Source organism: Blennius ocellaris (assembly GCF_963422515.1).
Source record: "Blennius ocellaris genome assembly, chromosome: 12".
Taxonomy (NCBI): domain Eukaryota; kingdom Metazoa; phylum Chordata; class Actinopteri; order Blenniiformes; family Blenniidae; genus Blennius; species Blennius ocellaris.
In genome coordinates, this window is record NC_137661.1 from 24,523,788 (window position 1) to 24,542,512 (window position 18,725).

The following is an 18,725-nucleotide window of genomic DNA, read 5'->3' on the forward strand; positions in this document are numbered from 1 at the left end:
TGACATGAAAACTGGATATCTTCAAAATACATGGCGTGACCTAATGTTGTTTTCGAAGGCTACAGTAAAATAGAACAGAAACTTTATTGTCATTTTCATCACTACAATGAGATTAAACAGTGCCAACTCGTCTGTGAATCATAAAAAGAATAAACACACGGATAAAAATTGTTAAAATATACAAATAGAGGGATAAAAACAAAGAAATACTCATCATTCATACACACATTAGAGTACATTTCTATTGCACTGGTCCCTTTAATAGCATATTTCACATGAGTTTGGTTTTTTTTTTTACACAGAGTGACTGCAGTGGAGTAAAAACTGCTTGACTATGTTTGTTCTTGTTTTTATTGCTCTGTAACATTTGCCTGATGGCTGCATTTCAAACAGTGTCCAGTTGGTCAATTGTTTGCCTTTGTTTTGATATGAGATTTGCCTTTTTTCTTGGTTTTTTTTGGAGGAATTTCAGATTTGGCTTACTTATCAAGGATTACATTTACGTACATGACAATGTTTTTGTGTCAAAACTCAAAACTTGTTTTATATATTAAATATTTCTCCGTGTAAATGGGAAAAATATGTAAGTAAAAAAACAAAGACAAAAAAACCTGCTGCTTTTTCCAGAAGAAAGAAAAGAAGAAGTGACTACGGACTGATCAGTAAAACTGTTTAATCCAACCTGTGAAATTTCAATAAATAAATCTTTATATAAATTTCAGGGTCATAATATGAACAAAATTAACAGATGCACATTTATTTTACTTCCACTTACTTTAGATAACGCGAAAGGAGAAAAAAAAGGCTATTCTACAGTCACTACTTCTTTGTCGTCGAGACAAAAATATGATAAAAAGGATCCCTCTGGAAGGTGCGTGATGGAAATTTATAGTGCCTGTGACATTTCCATTATGCTGTTAGTATTTCTGATCCTGAAACGTATGAAAAAGAGCAGCAGCAAAGGAATTCCCACATTAGTTGTAGAGGCTCTTTATCAAAACGCAAAAATGACCTTTAACTGTTAATTGTGACTTTAAAGAATATAGTCCCTTCGTCTTGTTGAAGCTGTGGTCCACTTTGTTCATGATACAATACCTACATCCGGAAACGTGCTGTAAGACTTTTTAAATATACTTCAAATTCACTTTCTCTTCTTGTCCAACTTTATTTGAGCTTTTTAGCATGCGGCCAGCGTATTGATCGTCTGCGTCTTCAGCTGGCTTTTAAAGGGCCGGCGGCCTCGAGCCCTCGCCATCGCTCGCACTTAAAGAAGATTGCACTTTCTTAGAAATTAGGATTTAGCTTCGTGTGTCCGCATCTATTTGTTTTCCCGCTTTCAATCGCCGCTGCCGCGACCATAAACGTCTCTCAGTTGGATGTAAATAAAGATGAAGATGGTTCAGTTCCTGTTTTTTTCTTCCCCTTATCTGCCTGCTCATTGCTTTCCACTATCCTGTCGGAAGTGTGTGTGTGTGTGTGTGTGTGTGTGTTCATTTGTGTGACCTTAGTGTCGAAGAGATACCAGATTCTGAAGGATAGATCAGAATGTGGTTACACACATTAAAAAAACACACACACTGATCAGCATCCAGAGCAGGCACAAGGTGATTCGTCTTCTGGGAGGGAAAAATATCCGCCCAGTCGTATTTCTTCTCATTTGTTCTCGTCGTTTCACAATTATTCGGCACCGCATAGAAATTGATGCCCAACATTTTAATTTCCGGCCCCATTTTTCCACACACAGAAAAAAAAAATAATAATAACACCTCGGACTTCTTCTGAAAGCAGAAGGTCAATTAAAGCTGATTTCTCACATATTTCGTGCTGCCTGGCGCTCCAAATGCCTGCTGGGAGATTTATTTTAACTTCAATATTGATTTCCGTGGTTCAATTTCACTTTAGTTTTACAGTAATTCTTTATGACCTTTTGTGCCAAGTAGTTTATGGCCGCACACCCGCGTGCTATAAACTAAGATAGAAGTACTGCTGCTTTTCTTTTTTCTTTCTTTCTGAGTGTGGAAGGACTCCCAGCATTCACGCCGCTTTGTGTGTTGTGTACATGTCTTGGATAAAACACGTGTTTCTCCAGCTTCGGGCAGTGAAAGACTTTGAGTTTGGTGTTCAATTTTCCCACTTTGCTGATTTGCTCAGCTCATGTAAGGTGTAATGATGACATGGGCGTGAAACACACTCATTCATATCCGTGGCCTCAGCGGAGCGCATGTTTAGTCTAATTTTTAGATCTGTCGTTTCTCCCCGAAGTTCATTCGTGTGAAATGAAAGAATGCGTCACAGTTGTGCACTCGGCGTGCGATGGAGTCTTAGTTGTTTATCTCCAGAGACGAAAAATCCAACTTCTGCTGCTCAACAGAAATGTGACTAAAACCAATACAGTTCAGTGAATTTGAGAATGAACGCATGAAAATGTAAAAAAGAAAAGGGAGGGGGGGGTTTAAAGGTTTATTTATGCTTTATGTAAACACTAAAACAGACACACGAGATGTAAACGTCACTCCCTTCGTCCATTCGTTCTCCTTTGTGACCAACTTGTTGGATTGATGGTTTGGAAGTGAATCCGCCAGAGTCGCTGCTCTAAATCAACATTGTGGCCAAAGAAATACCAAGAGGAAGAGTTGTTGTTGAGTTTTGGGAGAAATAAGTTACTGATATCTACTGCTTCTACTTTACTACTGACCTTGATGTTGAGAAATGGTGTCACGCACCTCCTCCGCGAAAAAACGTCTGTTATTTATTTGCTTCTTGTCTGAACACTGCCCCCATCAGGCTTACTAGTGGTATTACAACAGTCGTTGACGTTCGTAAGCTTTCAGGTAACTGAGAGAACGACAGAGGAAATGGACAAAAAGTAAATAAAGCAGCTTTATAACCATGCTGATGATCTCCACTTTGGTTCTTTCTTGTAATTTCTCCTTTCTCTATAAAATCATCTCTACCAGATGAAACTCGGACATGTTTCGTCATAAATAAACAATTTTCTTTTCTTTTCCAAACGATCATACTTCAAACACACAGGTGACTGATCTGTCACATCCTCTGTAATTGTTTTGAACTGGTCTTGATATTAACATAGATAGAAACTAAATAAAATAAAAATATATCTGAAGAAGTAGACATGTACTCAATATATTAAAAACGCTTAAAAAAAAAGTTAGTTTCCAGCCATTATAGGACATTTTGTTTTTTTCCCACTTTTCCTCCAGTTTCGTGGGTCTGAAAGGTCTTCAAAAATCTTCAAGAGTTCAAGATTGTCAGGCAATTTTCAGAGTTTTGGCAAAAAAAACGTAAAACTTTGCAAAGAAAGAGGGAAAAAAGCACTCTGAGTCTGCAGAAAGTTTATATTTTTACATTTAAAACACAAATTTAGGTTAGTTGTTTGTATTGGAAACACCGACCGCTCCACAGGGGGAAAAAAAAGTGGAGACGAGCTGAGCTGTCAGCATTGGGTGAAGGTTAGGTGAAGGATCTCTTTGCCGAAGGGGATGTGAATATTGCCAATAATGTGGCTGCATTTCTCCTAAAAAGTTTTGGAAAAACTTCTCAAAATAATGTATCGCGTGTCCAGCGTTACAACAGATGAGAGACATTAGGTCAAAAACACAAAATCATCTTCTCTCGTACTTTAGGGTTCAGGTTTTCTTCTTTAACCTCTTTTCTCATCAAGGCAACTTAATTCTGTTAACTAGATTCCCCCTTATCTTTTTATGGCATGTTTGACAACAACACTGCATGTTGAACGCTTATTTAAAGAGGTGTTTGTGAGGAGGCGGAGGAGCGACAGGAAATATATTAAAGAAGGGAGGACGAGAGGCCAACGTTAATGAGAAAACTTAACGGCAGCCGTTTGACGTCACTGAAGCCGAAGCCTCCGATATTCCAAATACTTTGCAGCCTCAATAGAAACCGTGCTACATTCTGAACATTTTTTTACACGTAAATACTAATTTCCAAGCTCCTGCCTTTCCATTTGAAAGTTAATATATGTTTCAGAGTTGCTCTTTGTCTCAGTAAAGAATAAAAAAAAAAAAAAACATTTATTCCACATTCAATTGCGATTTATACAGAGGTCGCATATTTAATTTTCTTCCCTTTATGATGATCATAAAACATCTCAGTCATGCTGTGAACAAGAATCAGAGCGACTCAGTATTTTCTCTACATTTTCATCTCGGCCTGTTATCTAACGTCTGCGTTGCTCCTCGGCTCTCCGTCTCTCATTCCTCTTCTCTTCGGTCCCAAGACTTTCTGAACTCTGTTTTTATCAGCTCAGCCTCTCATCCCTCTTCTGCCGCCGCGAAGCCCTACAGCGTGGAGCCACGTTCACTTCTGCAGTTAATTAAAAACTCCCGTCGCCCCCGGCACTCGTCCCCGTCACCTTACAGGACGCCGTTGATTCATAACGCGTCAGCTGCCGGTTGTACGCATTGTTATGTTTAGAGGGTTGTACTATTTATTGGTATTTTCCTTAATACAGTTATTATATGTAAAGCAGTTGTCTTTTTTAGTCTATTTAACTCTCTATAGTATTTTCTTATTGCATTCTTACTCTTGTATGTATTTTTAAAAAGCACAAATTATTTCTAACGGCGACGACTTCGACCAGCCGCACAAAGGGTGAGCGATTCTTATCATATATTGAACCTCAAGATGTACGCGTGATGGAAATCGAGCTCGGGTTCCGTACCGCCGAGGCAGAAGCGCCACATAAATATTTGACCGTCTTGATTTGTTTCCAGGTTTGTGTGTCTTGCGAGAGAAAAGGGGCGAGTGATATTCCGCACGTCTCTGCTGAGCTCCCTTTATTGCACGGGCGCAACATATTGATTTAGTGACCTCATTTCACATAAAAAGACCCCAAAATGTGTTCATATACATGCAGAAACTGGTGGCGGTCGCCGTATCAGTAAATAATGCATCAAAGAATGGGGAAAAAAAAAAAAAAATGAGGCTGGGCCCGCTAACTTCTCACATTGACTTTAACAAGTGTGGAAGGAAATTGCCTGTCTGCTGGATGATTAAGTCTGTTGTGTTACTTTTAGAATTGCCAAGTCTGTGTAATAAAACTTGCGGGGTTTTTCTTTATGTGGGCACACAGGGGTGGCGCTGACACAACAGCTTTCCTGGTAATGAGCCTCCACCTTCTCCCCCCCTCTGCCACTTTTAGTCATTTCTCATCAGCATAATGTCTTATCAAATGTGCTTTGGGATTAAGTTTGGTTTATTGTTGAGTTGCCAGATTCCTGCTGTTCTGCAAAAAAAAAAAGAAGAAGAAAAAACTGCACCCGCTTCCCCATGCAAGAAGAAATATGTTTCAATGTGCAACTTTATGTCCCTAATTCAAAGTCAAGTCTTCTTCTGCAGTCACATCAAAGGGCGTCTGACGGCGAAGCGCTCACAGATCGAGATGTTTTTGAGCACAACTGTTGGGGAGGGAAAAAAAAGCTCCTCAGGAATCGTGATTGTTTGCAGTGATTTCTCACCCGACGGGCTGCTTGTTATTTTCTGCCACGATGTAGTAACCACTTGAACTGTGGAAAAACTGCGAGACCGTCAGTGGGAGTCACAGTCAGTCACAGATGGAATCCAATTTTTAAGGTACAGGATTGAGGAAATTAGTGCAAAGAAATACACTGTCGTCGACTCTGAATATTGCGTAAAATCTCCAAAGTTACTGAAAACCAATAAGACTAAAAGTTTAGTTTTTAGTGAAGAGCATGGCCCATGGCTGCTTCTAAACTTGTTTGGAATCCACATCCGTCGATTTCTCGCACACCTCCACTACTGATGCTTTTAGAAAAATACCTGGTACCAGGTACAAACATGTAATGGAAAAGCCTAAAAACTGAGCCGAGTAGATGCGAGTGAAAAAGTGCCATATGATGCGTACAAGCTCTTTCAAATTTGAGTAGAATTTCTAGTAGTATTAGTTTATTCGGTCAACCAGATACATGATGCATGTGGAGTCGTGAGGAAGAAGTAGAGAGAAAGACACTCATTGATATCTGGTCTGAAGACCGTATATCACAGTGGTTTATGGTTACCCATTAGCCACGGGCTAACTAGCCTAGCCACGGCGGGCTAAAGTGGCGGGAATTCTAATTGCGGTCCGGACCAATCAATGAGCCGTGTCTCTTCTTGACTTCTTCTCTGATGAGCGTTTGTTCCGGGCGACGGCGCCCCACAAATGAGCGGCTGATGTAACCGCGTGACGTTTTCCAGGCGCTTTGATCTGGTCTCCAAAGTGAACGTGAACGCCACCCGAAGCAAATGAAGGAGTTGAAAATTCTCCGCTTCCCCTCCGAGTCCCGGAGTGTAAACTACTGGGTGTCCATCTGATTATCCAAACATGTATGAATGCACCGTACAAGTAATGATAGTTTAACACACATTCTGTTCTATGAACACACTGGTGCTCTACATTCCCACAGAGCTCCACTTTGATTTGATCAAAGCGGAATTTCCCCGAAGAGACGGCATGTGAATCTTTGACAGCCTTCTTGTTACTTTTTTTTCTGTGTCCGGCGCTGCACTCTGTTCCCTCTCAGTCTGACGCTCTTTGGTTGTCCTGTTCGCTGATTTTAACCTTCACACTTTAAAAAAAAAAAAATCTCTTTTATTCCTTTAAAGCTTCCTTTTTTAAAACATCGTAAAGTGTTACGGCTTGGATTCCGGGACGTCTCAGGCGTTCTGGTTTTGATAGCAGGTTGTTTTTGCTTCCAGGCAGGTATATTTAGGTCACCATTGTAAATAATACATTGAAAACAAGCAACTCGGTTTTATGCAGTTGCTTTGAGGATTAATTCAGGTCCTGTGATGACAGAAATCACAAGGGTGTGATTTGTTTTTGTATTTTGCATTTTCTGTTTGGAATATTTCAGCACGCAAAAAGAAAACTTTTTTCTTCTTTTTCAGTAACCTTGGAAATACTATTAAACATTCATGCTATTCAAAATTGATTCATTTACATTTCTTTCATTCTAATTTCTGTGCCTCGAAAAAAAAGCCTAAAAAAACACACAGCTTTAATAATTTTTTGAACCACTCTAGCTTGAGCTCAAAACTGATGTATTTGCATTGTTTTTTTGTTTTTTTTTATTGTTTCCTAATGTAAAACTTAATAGTAGTAATTAATCTGCGTGAATGTTATGTTCTCTGTAATGTGTCTTCCTCCTCTGTGAGAAGTTTTAAACATTTTAATAGCCTTGAGTAGCTTTAACTCTAAAAGCCTGCGGACATCACAGACTTGCACAAGTATCTGTGTTTAAAATATCTAATGTATAAGAATTATTTGGCTTTTTACACGCATGGGAGAACATAAACCTGAATGTGTTTAAATTCAACTCTTTAAAAGTTAAAACTCAGTGTTGTTCAACTTGTATTTCCCAGCCTTGGCTTTTGGAAACCCATCATCGTCTCTCAATCGGTAGGTTGCAGGTTCGAGTCCCACCTCCTCATGTCGACGTGTCCTTGAGCAAGACACTGAATCCCAAACTGGCCTGTTTGCATTAGAGACTCCTGTTTCAGAGGCTTCTAAAGTTTTCGATAGTATATTGGACAATATCTCCAGTCGAACTTGGTGAAATTGGACCGAACATGTCGACACGGCATGAAATTAACCCTGCTTTATGTCACTGCAGCACTCTTACCAATTATCCCTGATAAGAACGTTACGCTGTAATTGTCGGACAAGAGCTCTCCTATTTCCAACATCTTCGCTCTGCGGGGGATTGACAACAGACCTGTTGCTTAAATTCCAGCTGTTCTCACAAATGGGGATAATCAGGTCAGGCTAATTGAAGATGGAGCTTTTAGTCGAACACATCACAATCCCACCTCCAATTAATTCCCCCATGTTATTACATAGCATGAAGCACTTGACGCTTCTCAGTATTTAAATTCTTTTTTTTCCCTAGAAAGTACTTTTTTCACTTAATTTGTTCTTTTTTTTTTATTAATTCAGAGAATCATGACGCTACCTTTGGGAAATAACCTCCAAAAAGTGCATAACTTTGAAACAGCAACAAAGAGGGAAACTGCACCTTTGTTATATATGTCTATAAAGATATTTAGCTTTTTTTTTCACCTTGGGGCTTTATCTATAGATTCTATGACCACTAAGATGTGTTTTTCTTTTTTCAAACAAAACTTTTATATTTATATAATGTTATTATTCGACAAAATGTATATGGTGCATAACTTCAATGTTGGTTGAGTTTGTTGTTTTTTTTTCACAGTTAATCATAGAGCAGACTTTTTTAATCATTTATTCATCAATGTTGATTATTTTACGGTTATACAAGTACATAAGCTCTTTTATTGTTTCTGTACGTGGTCTGAATGATTGATTTTATAAATTAACCGATTCACTCACTAACATATTTATGCATTTTATATTAAGATTGTTTTTATGACGCACCTTTAGAGTTCACCCAGAAGCTTACAGATGTGTGAACATGAATTCACACACACACACATCTGTGAAAGTTACTGTGCGATGTTTGTTTTGTGTGGCACCACTTTTTACATTCCTGTTTCAGCAAATCTTTGGTTTACGTGTCCTTTTCTGTGTAAACATCATGCAGAAACTCTTTCCCTGCTGCCTAGTTTGAACCTAGTTTGTTGAAAATTGTGCAGAAAACTGAACGTTTCAGTGTTTTTGCACATGCACAGGATGGAAGGTCGCGGGGAAAAACTAAAAGAGCACATTTTAATCAACCGTATCCGTAATATTAAGATTTAATTCAGTCGTGAATTCGTTTAAACAGAGAGCCATTGTAAATGTGGCACTCGGCAACTGTTTCACATGTTATACTGATACTTTTATAGATTTCCAATAATAGGATGTTCAACTCTAAGCTTTTATATTAATGTAGACGTATTTGCTGCTCATTCCTCTACATGATTCCTTTGCTCTGCAGCGGGCCAATACTGACGGCCCGATCTGGCATCGCTCTATTGATCCCCATTTAAGTGTGCGATTGTCGATGTCGTGAGCTTGTGGTGCATTGCCTCTTAGCCGTTGATTTATTGTCGCTGGGCTTCACAGGCAGCGATTTATCAAAGGAGAAATGACCGAGGCGCTCTGAAACAAGCCCACTTCATTACTCAAACATCACATCACAGCCCCCCCCCCCCCCCCCCCCCCCCCCTCCATGTGAAAGACTCGGCTTGTTAACAAGAGGGTCTTATTAGCCGGGTTAGTGTGAGCGTTCGCAGGCCTTCCAGCCTTGTTAAACGCCACATTACGCCACCTGTCAAAATTTTTACGGATTCCAGGGTGAGGAAGCCGCGGTCGGGCCGTGTTTATTTGTTGCGCAACCTCCTCGGGATTTCCAGAAAGCCGACTTTATAGAGTCGATTATGCGAGTGTCTTTGTGTTGGGATTTATGGTTGGTAATTAGCATGAATGATTACTGAAAGTAATAGATTACTGAAAGTAATTTAGGGAAAAATTGGAATTACTAATGAAGTAAACGGTCATTTACTCAGCAACTCCTAGAGTAATTGAGTAATTACTCAAAAGTTAACAAATTATCAAAAATAATTTATTAATGAAAAATTATTAATTTGGATAAATTGATTATTTATCAAATAATAATGAATCGGGGCACCACCAGCTAAGCTGGAAATAGCTAATACCAAATTTCCTAAATTACTTTCAGTTATCCATTACTTACAGTAATTATTAATGCTAATTACCAACCATAAATCCCAACATTTGTCAAACTCTTGAATGCTCTTGAACTTTTAACTCGCCGTGCGAGTCGTGAATCGGCCGCTGAACTGGCGCCGTCTCGCTCATTTTCTCTCTCGCTTCCGTCCCTTTCTGCATCTGCTCGTAATTCTTCACATGCTCAGCCTCCTGCCTTCGTCCACCCTCTCATTTACCTCCACAAAAACCATCCACACTTTAGGCCACGGTCTGTCTGCAGTGGATTCAACACTCTCAGTTATAATATGATTTCTCTCTCATAAAAATTTGGATTTTGGCTCTACTTACCATCCTCGAGAGTAGATTTGTTCTGATTGCTTCTTTATTGTCTTTTTATGTTGGGTCTCACAGTATCGCATCCAGAGGAAATCTTAGAATTTATTACCTTTGGAGTTTAATGTTGGATATGACCCAGGGAGACTCCATAGAAAACCTCACAATCTTGACACAGTAGAAATCACCTGCTAATCTTAAGCAGCCTTTTTTACAATGAGATGAATAAAAAAAATTAAAAAAAAAAATTAATTAGATTTAGGGATTTCAAATCAACTTTACTGGAAGGAAGTGTTTCTGGTGGAAAACTGTGACTCAGTTGCAAGATATACTGTGAACTGATTTGTTGAAGAAAACCATTTTTCATTGATCCGGGTCAGCGCTCCGATTGCACCACTTCTCCAAGTTGGATTTTCGTGGGCGCTGGGCCGTCGTGTGTCTCCTGGGAATTTGTTCAGATTGAACCCAAGTGTTTCTGCACGGGAAAAAAACAACCTGAAATTCTCAGTCATTTACTCACAGTTATTGTAATGTAATCATGTCGCACATTTCCATCTACCCAACATGTATTACGTACGGTGGCCCTGAAGTGCAAACCACAACAACAAATCACTAAACACAACAACAAATTGAAAAACACAACTGCAAATTCAAAAACACAACACAAAAGAAAAAACACAACAACAAATGAAAAAACACAAAGACGGTCACTTAAACAGAAAAGGTTTTTTCATTTGTTATTGTGTTTTTCAATTTGTTGTTGTGTTTTTTCTTTTGTTGTTGTGTTTTTCAATTTGATGTTGTGTTTTTTCATTTGTGTTATGTTTTTCAAGTTGTTGTTGTGTTTTTTCATTTGTGTTGTGTTTTTCAAGTTGTTGTTGTGTTTTTTCATTTGTTGTTGTGTTTTTTCATTTGTTGTTGTGTTTTTTCATTTGTGTTGTGTTCTTCAATTTGATGTTGTGCTTTTTCATTTGTTGTTGTGTTTTTTCATTTGTTGTTGTGTTTTTTCATTTGTTGTTGTGTTTTTTCATTTGTTGTTGTGTTCTTCAATTTGATGTTATGTTTTTTCATTTGTTGTTGTGTTTTTTCATTTGTGTTGTGTTTTAGAATTTGCAGTTGTGTTTTTTCATTTGCAGTTGTGTTTTTTCATTTGTGTTGTGTTTAGTGATTTGTTGTTGTGGTTTGCACTTCAGGGCCACCGTAATTACGCCACATGTATTCGAATCAACCATTTAACGACCAAAAACTCAAAATGCTCATCGTAATAAAACATATTTAAGATATTTAAACTGAACATATGAGTTCAGTTTGAAAATATGAGTCTTCTCTATAAATATAAGCCTTTTATTTGGCGTCATCATCAGACATGTTTGGATATTGAACAGTGAAGAATTGCCCTCCTCCAATGTGACAGGAGAACCAATGGCTGCATTTGTTGTCTTGATTTATTTCCGCTCTTCACCTCCTTTGACTGCTCTCTTGTCGAGTCTGCCTTTTCTCTTTCCGAGATCTTATCCACCCCATGCATCTTCACCTGGGTTTCTTGGCAGTTGATAGAGACGCAGCCGAGCCGTCATCTCGGCGCCGCGCGGGGATTTGTCAACCCGGGGCCGGCGACCGGCTGAAGCTCGCTCTCGCTCACTTTCAGCTCAAGCGTCGCTCGTCTGGTGGTACACGAGGTTTTCGCTCTATCGCTGACTGAAACTCTCCCCCGTAGGCCACAGTTGGAAGATTTCATGACCGACTGCTGTGCTTCAGACGCTTGGCAAATGAAGCGCGGCGTTCGTTTTTACGACATGGGGCTTTAAGATGAGGGTGGGAGAGAGGGCAGATCAGAGCAGGACATCAAATACATTCATTTGATTCGTATTGATCATCGTGATGATTAAAAAAAAAAAGTATTTCAGGTGGAGGTCGCCCAGGAGGGGTTATATTGTTCCACTCCCCAGTGGAGAATTGCACCCTGGTGACGGCAGCTGATTAAATTCAATTAAATTCATCCAACGTGTGCAATTAAGGGCTACGAGATATATCAAGAAATAACTTTTCCTCGATAGACAAAGGAAACATGGTCCGTAGACTTTTTGATAGTCGATAGGAATAGCTAATGATAATAAGAGTTGCTTTGCCATACTGCAGGTGTGTTGAGGGTTTGATGTCATTTATTATCAAAGGTTTCTCCGCTTCACTCTAGAAGTGGCTCCTCATCAACTTTACAAAACAGCCATTATTTCTGACTTTTGTGTTTTTCACATGTGAAAGAACTTAATAAATCAGATGAATGGATTTACATGCACCGAAACATTACAGTTTAGCATCGTGGCCTTTGGACTTGTAATTGTTTTTGTTTTTTTTCATTTGTTTGCACCAAATGGAACCAGAAACTGGGTTTACTATGTGATGAATTTTATTTTTACTTATTTCTGCAATGTCAGAAATTCCCATATTCGCCCCCCACCCCACCCTCGATATGGACAGTTTACCTTTTTATCTTTCAAATGAATAATACAATTTGAATCTTGTGAACCACAAATATACATGTAGGTCCTGATTAAACATGTTCCTAATAATAAAACATCCAGGAACAAAAAACACTCCAGGTGCCTGCGTTTGTGTATTTATATGTTTGTGTTCTCAAAAATGTTTGTTCGTGTTTGTTTTTTTCTGTGTTTGTTAATATGCGTATTTACTGCTTTGCTTGTGTGTGTGTGTTTTCATAAATGTTTGTTTGTTTTGCATGTTGTGTGCGTTTACAACATGTGTTTGTTTGGTAATGTATGTCTATGTGTGTATGTGCATGTTTTGTAAATGCATTTATGTGGGGTTTTTTTTTTTTTTATGCTTGTTTCTTCATATGTTTGTGTCTTTATAAGCTCTGTTTGTTTGTGTGTGTGTGTGTGTGTGTGTGTGTGTGAGTCACACTGCAGACAGCTGTGTATTTTCACGGCGCACTCTGCAGGTTGACGACGACACCATCCACACCACAAGACCTCTGCTCATCTGGCTCTCGGAGAAAAGGCCAGAACAAATACCACAGAAATGTCACAGAGTGTATAGACGAGCCTCTCGATTTCACACGCACACACACACACACACACACACACACACACACACATTGGTTCGGATTCACATGCTTTGCGACACGGTCTCTCACACACATTTTAACAAAGACTTTGCATTTGCATAATCATCTAATTTCTTGCGCTGGTGTGGTTGTCCATTGTCTCACGCTGGTGAATAACTCCCAGCATCCTGCTCGGGCTCCTTAATATGCCACTAATTGCTCAATTAGAAAGCTGTTCTGCTGCGTCCTGCAGAACACGCTTCATATTTCAAGCTCACTGTAATAAACAACAACCAACAAAAGAGCCGCATTACGCCGTCAACCCCCCCCCCCCGCCTTATAATTCTGCTGCTTTTTAGTTTGAACGGCGGCGATAAGACGGAGAAGACGAGCGGACGGGAGTCGCATCGAACACGGCTAATGTGAATCGGGGAACTCATTTAGCGCCCTCGCTAAAATGCACCCGTCCCTCCTGAGAAATCTCTTTAAAAGTACGGCTGGAGGTAATTTGATGTGATCAGGGTGTTTTTATCCGGGTGCAATAAAAACAGCCCTGTGAGATGATTTTACTCCCATTATGGCTTTAAGTGCAAGTGCTCGGGAAAGTGTGTGATGATGAAACACGTCTGTGAGAGTTTATGCAAAGTGTTTGCTGTGCGAAATGTTTCTGGACTTTTAAAAAAAAACCTCATCTCTCTGCTGTATGTGTTGTTCGCAATATCGCAGAGTGTTTAAAATAAGATTAAATGGTCTGGAAATGGTAGGCAACATGTCAAATGTTGAATGTTTTAAGTGAATGAAAAGTCTTCGACACATTGCCACGGAAATGTTTTCTTTAATAGATTGAAAACAATTTGAATAATAAAGACGACAAGGGATGGAATTTGAATAAGAATACAGAAGAAGACTGACAATCCTATTACAGATGTGGGATTGGCAGCAGAGTCGAGTCTGTCAGTTGCAGCCATGAAAAAAAAAGCTTCTTCTTGCTCTGAAATGTTTTTATTGTTGTTTTTTTTAGCATCTGGACATTTTGGGTGTCTGTGGGATAAATTAAAAGGGAAACAATCAGGCATTCAGGTTTATATAAGATTTATACAGAGGAAGAATAGTTCCAAAAAAACTATAAACATCTGTCAATCACAAATCGTCTTACTTGCAACCTCTGGAAATGGCGACAAGTCTTTCAAAATCATTTTTTATGTTTTTTTTCATGAATTTATCAAGTTTTTTCAAATTCTCCCAAAAGCAGCATGTTTCTGAGTTTAGCAAAGCTTTCTTAAATGATTTGAAATAAATCTCTGATTATCATCAATTTGCTACCGTTAGGCTTTAAGAAGCAGGATTAATCAGTAAAACCATAAAGTCACGAAATAAAGTGCAAGACTTGCATAATAACTGTTTAAGCTCGGCCTCTGATGGTTTTTCATTTGTGGTGGAAATGTGGATACTATAAAGGAACGAGCTGATGGAGGTTTTTACAGAAATTGACCTTTCCTGCCCCTCAAGAGGAGATTTATTGGCTTCGCACATGAAAATTTGCCACATGCAGATGAAAAAAACTGTCAAATCAACATCTCCATTTACACGTTGCAAGTGAATACGCATCATTTTTTCCGTTTTCGTCACGGAAATGTTTTGCATTTACAAGGCAACATTTACACAGAAACAGCGGAAACACTAAAAGTGGTGGTGCAGGAGCAGTATTTCCTTCGTATACACGGAGATGGAACGTTTTCAAAAAGTTTCAATTTCCCCCCATTTTATACTGATACAGGGGGATGTTTCCATTTTTTTTTTTAATTTTATTTCTGGTGGCCCTGAGCCCCACTTTTGTTTAAATGGACCTCCGGAATGAAACTTCTTAAGTCTTAAGGGTAAAATTACAAGTGAGGCTGATCAAAAGCGTGACCCTGGGATAGTTACTATGCATTTCTATTGTGAACACAGCTTTTAACACCAGAGAGCCATTATTTGGAATTTCACTTAAAATAGTTGTTGATTGCACAAAGTCGCCCGAACTGTCCACAAGCGCACAAGTAAGTCCGAGGAGACTGTCGTGTCGTGATGTTTTTTGAGGGATTTTTCCGAGCTTCTGAATTCTGAATTCTGAATTCACGGTGAAAGTTTGCAGCATCCCCAAAAAAAATCATATATACACACAATCCGACAATGCTCTTGTCTAAATCCGTCTTGTATTCGCCTGCGACACTTCAACTCTCCTGCAGGTTTCTTTTGTCACCGTAAATTAGATCCAGCATCGAGCCCAACCCCTCCATCGTTCTCCCTCCTGCAGGTTATTGTTTATTATCTCTATTCTCTCCATTTTTACGCTTCTAAACTTATTCCTTCCTATTTACCTGCTCTGCGGGATATTGTACATCTCTTCCCTGTTGGTTGCACACATCCCACCTGCAGAGTCTTATTTTTTTTGTCTCGTAGCCATTCGCCCCAAGTGTCCTATTTCAGTGGGTATTTCTTGTTTTAATAGCATTAGCTCTGATGTCGCTCTTTTGCTTAAAAATATGTCACAGTTGTTATTTGAAGCATTTATTTTTACTTGCTAAACTTTACCAAACTTTCAATGTGTGTCACTGAGCTGAAGAGACACTTTTATTTTTGTTTAAGACTTTCTCTTGTTATCTAATCATAACTTTCTTAGCCTTTTTTTTTTTTTTTTTTTTTTTTAACTTGGAAGCTATAAGTTGGTGTTTTGCCTTTGGATTAAAACAAACATAAAATAGTGTTTATTTTTGTCACATTGAAACCCCGGAGAAACAGGCTGAGTGCCGATTTTGCGTCTTAAGACACGTTCAGAAACGCTTCCAGGCGCCTCAGCAGTTTCGCATTATATTATGCTTTTTTTTTTTAATGACCTATTTTATTCTCTTTCAGGATATTTTACGTGTCTCACGACTCCCAGGATCTGAAGATCTTCAGCTACATCGCCAGAGACGGACAGAGCAACGTGTTCCGCTGCAACGTCTTCAAGTCCAAGAAAAAGGTGAGGCTGAAATAAAGTTTCCGAGCTTTTACTCTGGAGGCGGTTTTTCCACAGTTTATTAGCATTAGCTCAAAACGTTGGCTTCCGGTGGTGTATTTTGCTGCGGGCGAAGTGGGCATCCGCCCAGGGCGCAATCTGTGCAGGGGGCGCGCCGTCTCTTGTGGCGCCGCCCTAGGATGTGCACAGGGAGGGGAAGCCTCAGTGTTTGAGTTGTGCAAAGAAATGCATGTTTCTCAAAATGTGCTCCTCGATATAAAATAGGGCTGGATGTCGTCGGGGAAGTCGACGTACGATATGTACCTGGATAACTGAGTCATGATCCAATACGAACATGGCCCACGATACACTAAGTACCTTAATACAGGACGTACCTTGATAGATTGACCTTGATACAATACGTGCCTTGATGTAGTACTACCTCCATACGCGGGCCTCGATACAATACGTACTTTGATAGATGGGTCACGATACAATACGTATCTCAATACAATACGTACCTCGATACGAGGGCTCGACACAATATGTACCTCAATGCAATACGTACCTTGATACATGGGTCACGATACAGTACGACAGTGATACGTAGGTGCCAGGTCAGTTAATGTGTCACAGCAACACTACAATAATACATCTATGTGCACTTTGTAAAGACAAATCTAATTGAGGGCAACAGAATCTGTGAGTTTTTCTAGTAACTTCTAATTTCTGGGGATTTGCAGTAGCTAGTTAAGTGGAATCCCTTCATAGTTTTTTGTTTTTTGGGGGGATTTCGCAGAGTTAGTGGTGGATTTAGCTTTGCTAACATCCTGCAATACTCAGCGTGTCAAACTGGGATTCTGTATAATTACAAGATTGAAAGAAAGTCAGCCCACTAAGTACCCAGTCTTTTCACAGTCTGTCATCAGGAGTTTAAAACAATTTCTGTTCCTTCTCCTCTCCAATCAAGCCTCTGTCTGAGTCACATCCTTCACACCGTCCAATAAAACCACACAGGACTTTGTCCGGCAGCAGTAATTCCTCCTCGCGCTGCGGGCTTGTCATTGTTGGGGTCTGAGAAAGGATTTTGAAGATGTCTCGGGGGGGGGGGGGGGGGGGATGGCGTTCAGCAGAAATGAGCCGCGCAGAGACAAAGTCAAAACAGAGTCCAGTATGTGACTTTTTTTTTTTTTTTCCCTAGAATAATTGTTCCAGTTTTCCACTTTCGCTGCCAGTTGGTAGGACTCGGTGGTTTTAGTCCGAGGGTTAGCCGGGTGAAGCACACACTGCCTCATTATCTCTCACACACACACACACACACACACACACACACACACACACACACACACACACACACACACACACACACACACACACACACACACACACACACACGCACACGCACACAGTTCAGAATACAAAATGGTAAGTGACACATACCAAAACGCTCTGTGGCAACCAGAGCCCTGAGGCCGTGTGTGTGTGTGTGTGTGTGTGTGTGTGTGTGTGTGTGTGTGTGTGTGTGTGTGTGTGTGTGTGTGTGTGTGTGTGTGTGTGTGTGTGTGTGTGTGTGTGTGTGTGTGTGTGTGTGTGTGTGTGTGTGTGTGTGTGTGTGTGTACACACACACCATGGTGTTTTCATCATAACTATGAGAAATGTTGTTTTCAGTCGGGAGCATCATTAAAACTACATTTTTGTGGATGTCTGACTTTTTCGTATTTAGAGCTGTTAAAATGCACCGAACAATGACAAAAAACAACAACAAAAAAAATCATGAAAGCGTCTGCGATGATGATAAACAATGCTAGCAGAAGTGTCCGTGAAACCGTTTGGCAATTAAGTAATTTTTTTAGCTGCTGATTATTTTTTGTTGTCGATGTCTTGGTGATTGACAGAGGGAGGTAAATAAGGTCATTTGGTTTATACAAGATCTAATTTTGCTTTAATTGAATCTAGTATTTTCCAAATAAATGGAGCTTTAACCATACTTTATTTGCTCATTCAGACAATGCTCAAAAGCACATTTCTTCTTTTTTTTTTTTATAAATTTTCTCTACTTGCACTGGTTTTGGCCTCTGCTCACTCACTTCAAATCAAAACACAGTCTACTCCACTGTATTCATCAATAAATTAATATAATCTCTACTATGTGTATTTTCCCAATCTTGATATCCTGTATATGCTGAAAAGGCTATCAGGCACCAAGGCTCAATTTTTTTTTTCCCCCAATGACTGTATTTTCTAGTATTCAATAAACATGTTTATGGCGTGAAAGCACAGCTAAATCATAAATTTGAGCCTTTATGAGCTCGAGCATGTCTTGAAACAAGAGATTCATGGGCGCTAACATGCGCCTCGACATTATAGTGTAAATACATTTTCCCGGCAAATGCGAGCCTACAATTAACTCCCCTTCATGCTCACAACGGTGAGAAGAAGCGTAGAAGTAGCACTCAGCGCGAAAACGAGCGGAGTGAGAAAGAGGTCGCGGAGAGATTATGCGAGGAACGCTCAGAGAGGATTGATAAATGAAACACCGCGGCTTAATGAATAAATCAGTGAGGGTGTACATGTCAAACGTGATTAAAATGTGATCTGAAGCACGGTGCGAGCGCGTTTTGACATGTTGAAGGTTGCGAGAGTGGGATTAAGTGGAAGATTAAGTCAACTTCAGTCC

The 18,725-nt window shown here is 39.6% G+C and overlaps 1 protein-coding gene across 1 annotated transcript in view; it reads left to right on the plus strand.

Annotated features, from left to right (window-relative positions):
- Positions 1–18,725, plus strand: part of nos1apa (nitric oxide synthase 1 (neuronal) adaptor protein a) — a gene marked incomplete at its 3' end in the record, with an annotated part of 171,963 nt that overhangs the window by 99,497 nt on the left and 53,741 nt on the right. The window contains exon 5 of the mRNA XM_080506953.1: positions 15,963–16,071. Coding sequence (XP_080363079.1) covers positions 15,963–16,071 — 109 coding nt within the window. The remainder of the gene's footprint in view (positions 1–15,962; positions 16,072–18,725) is intronic.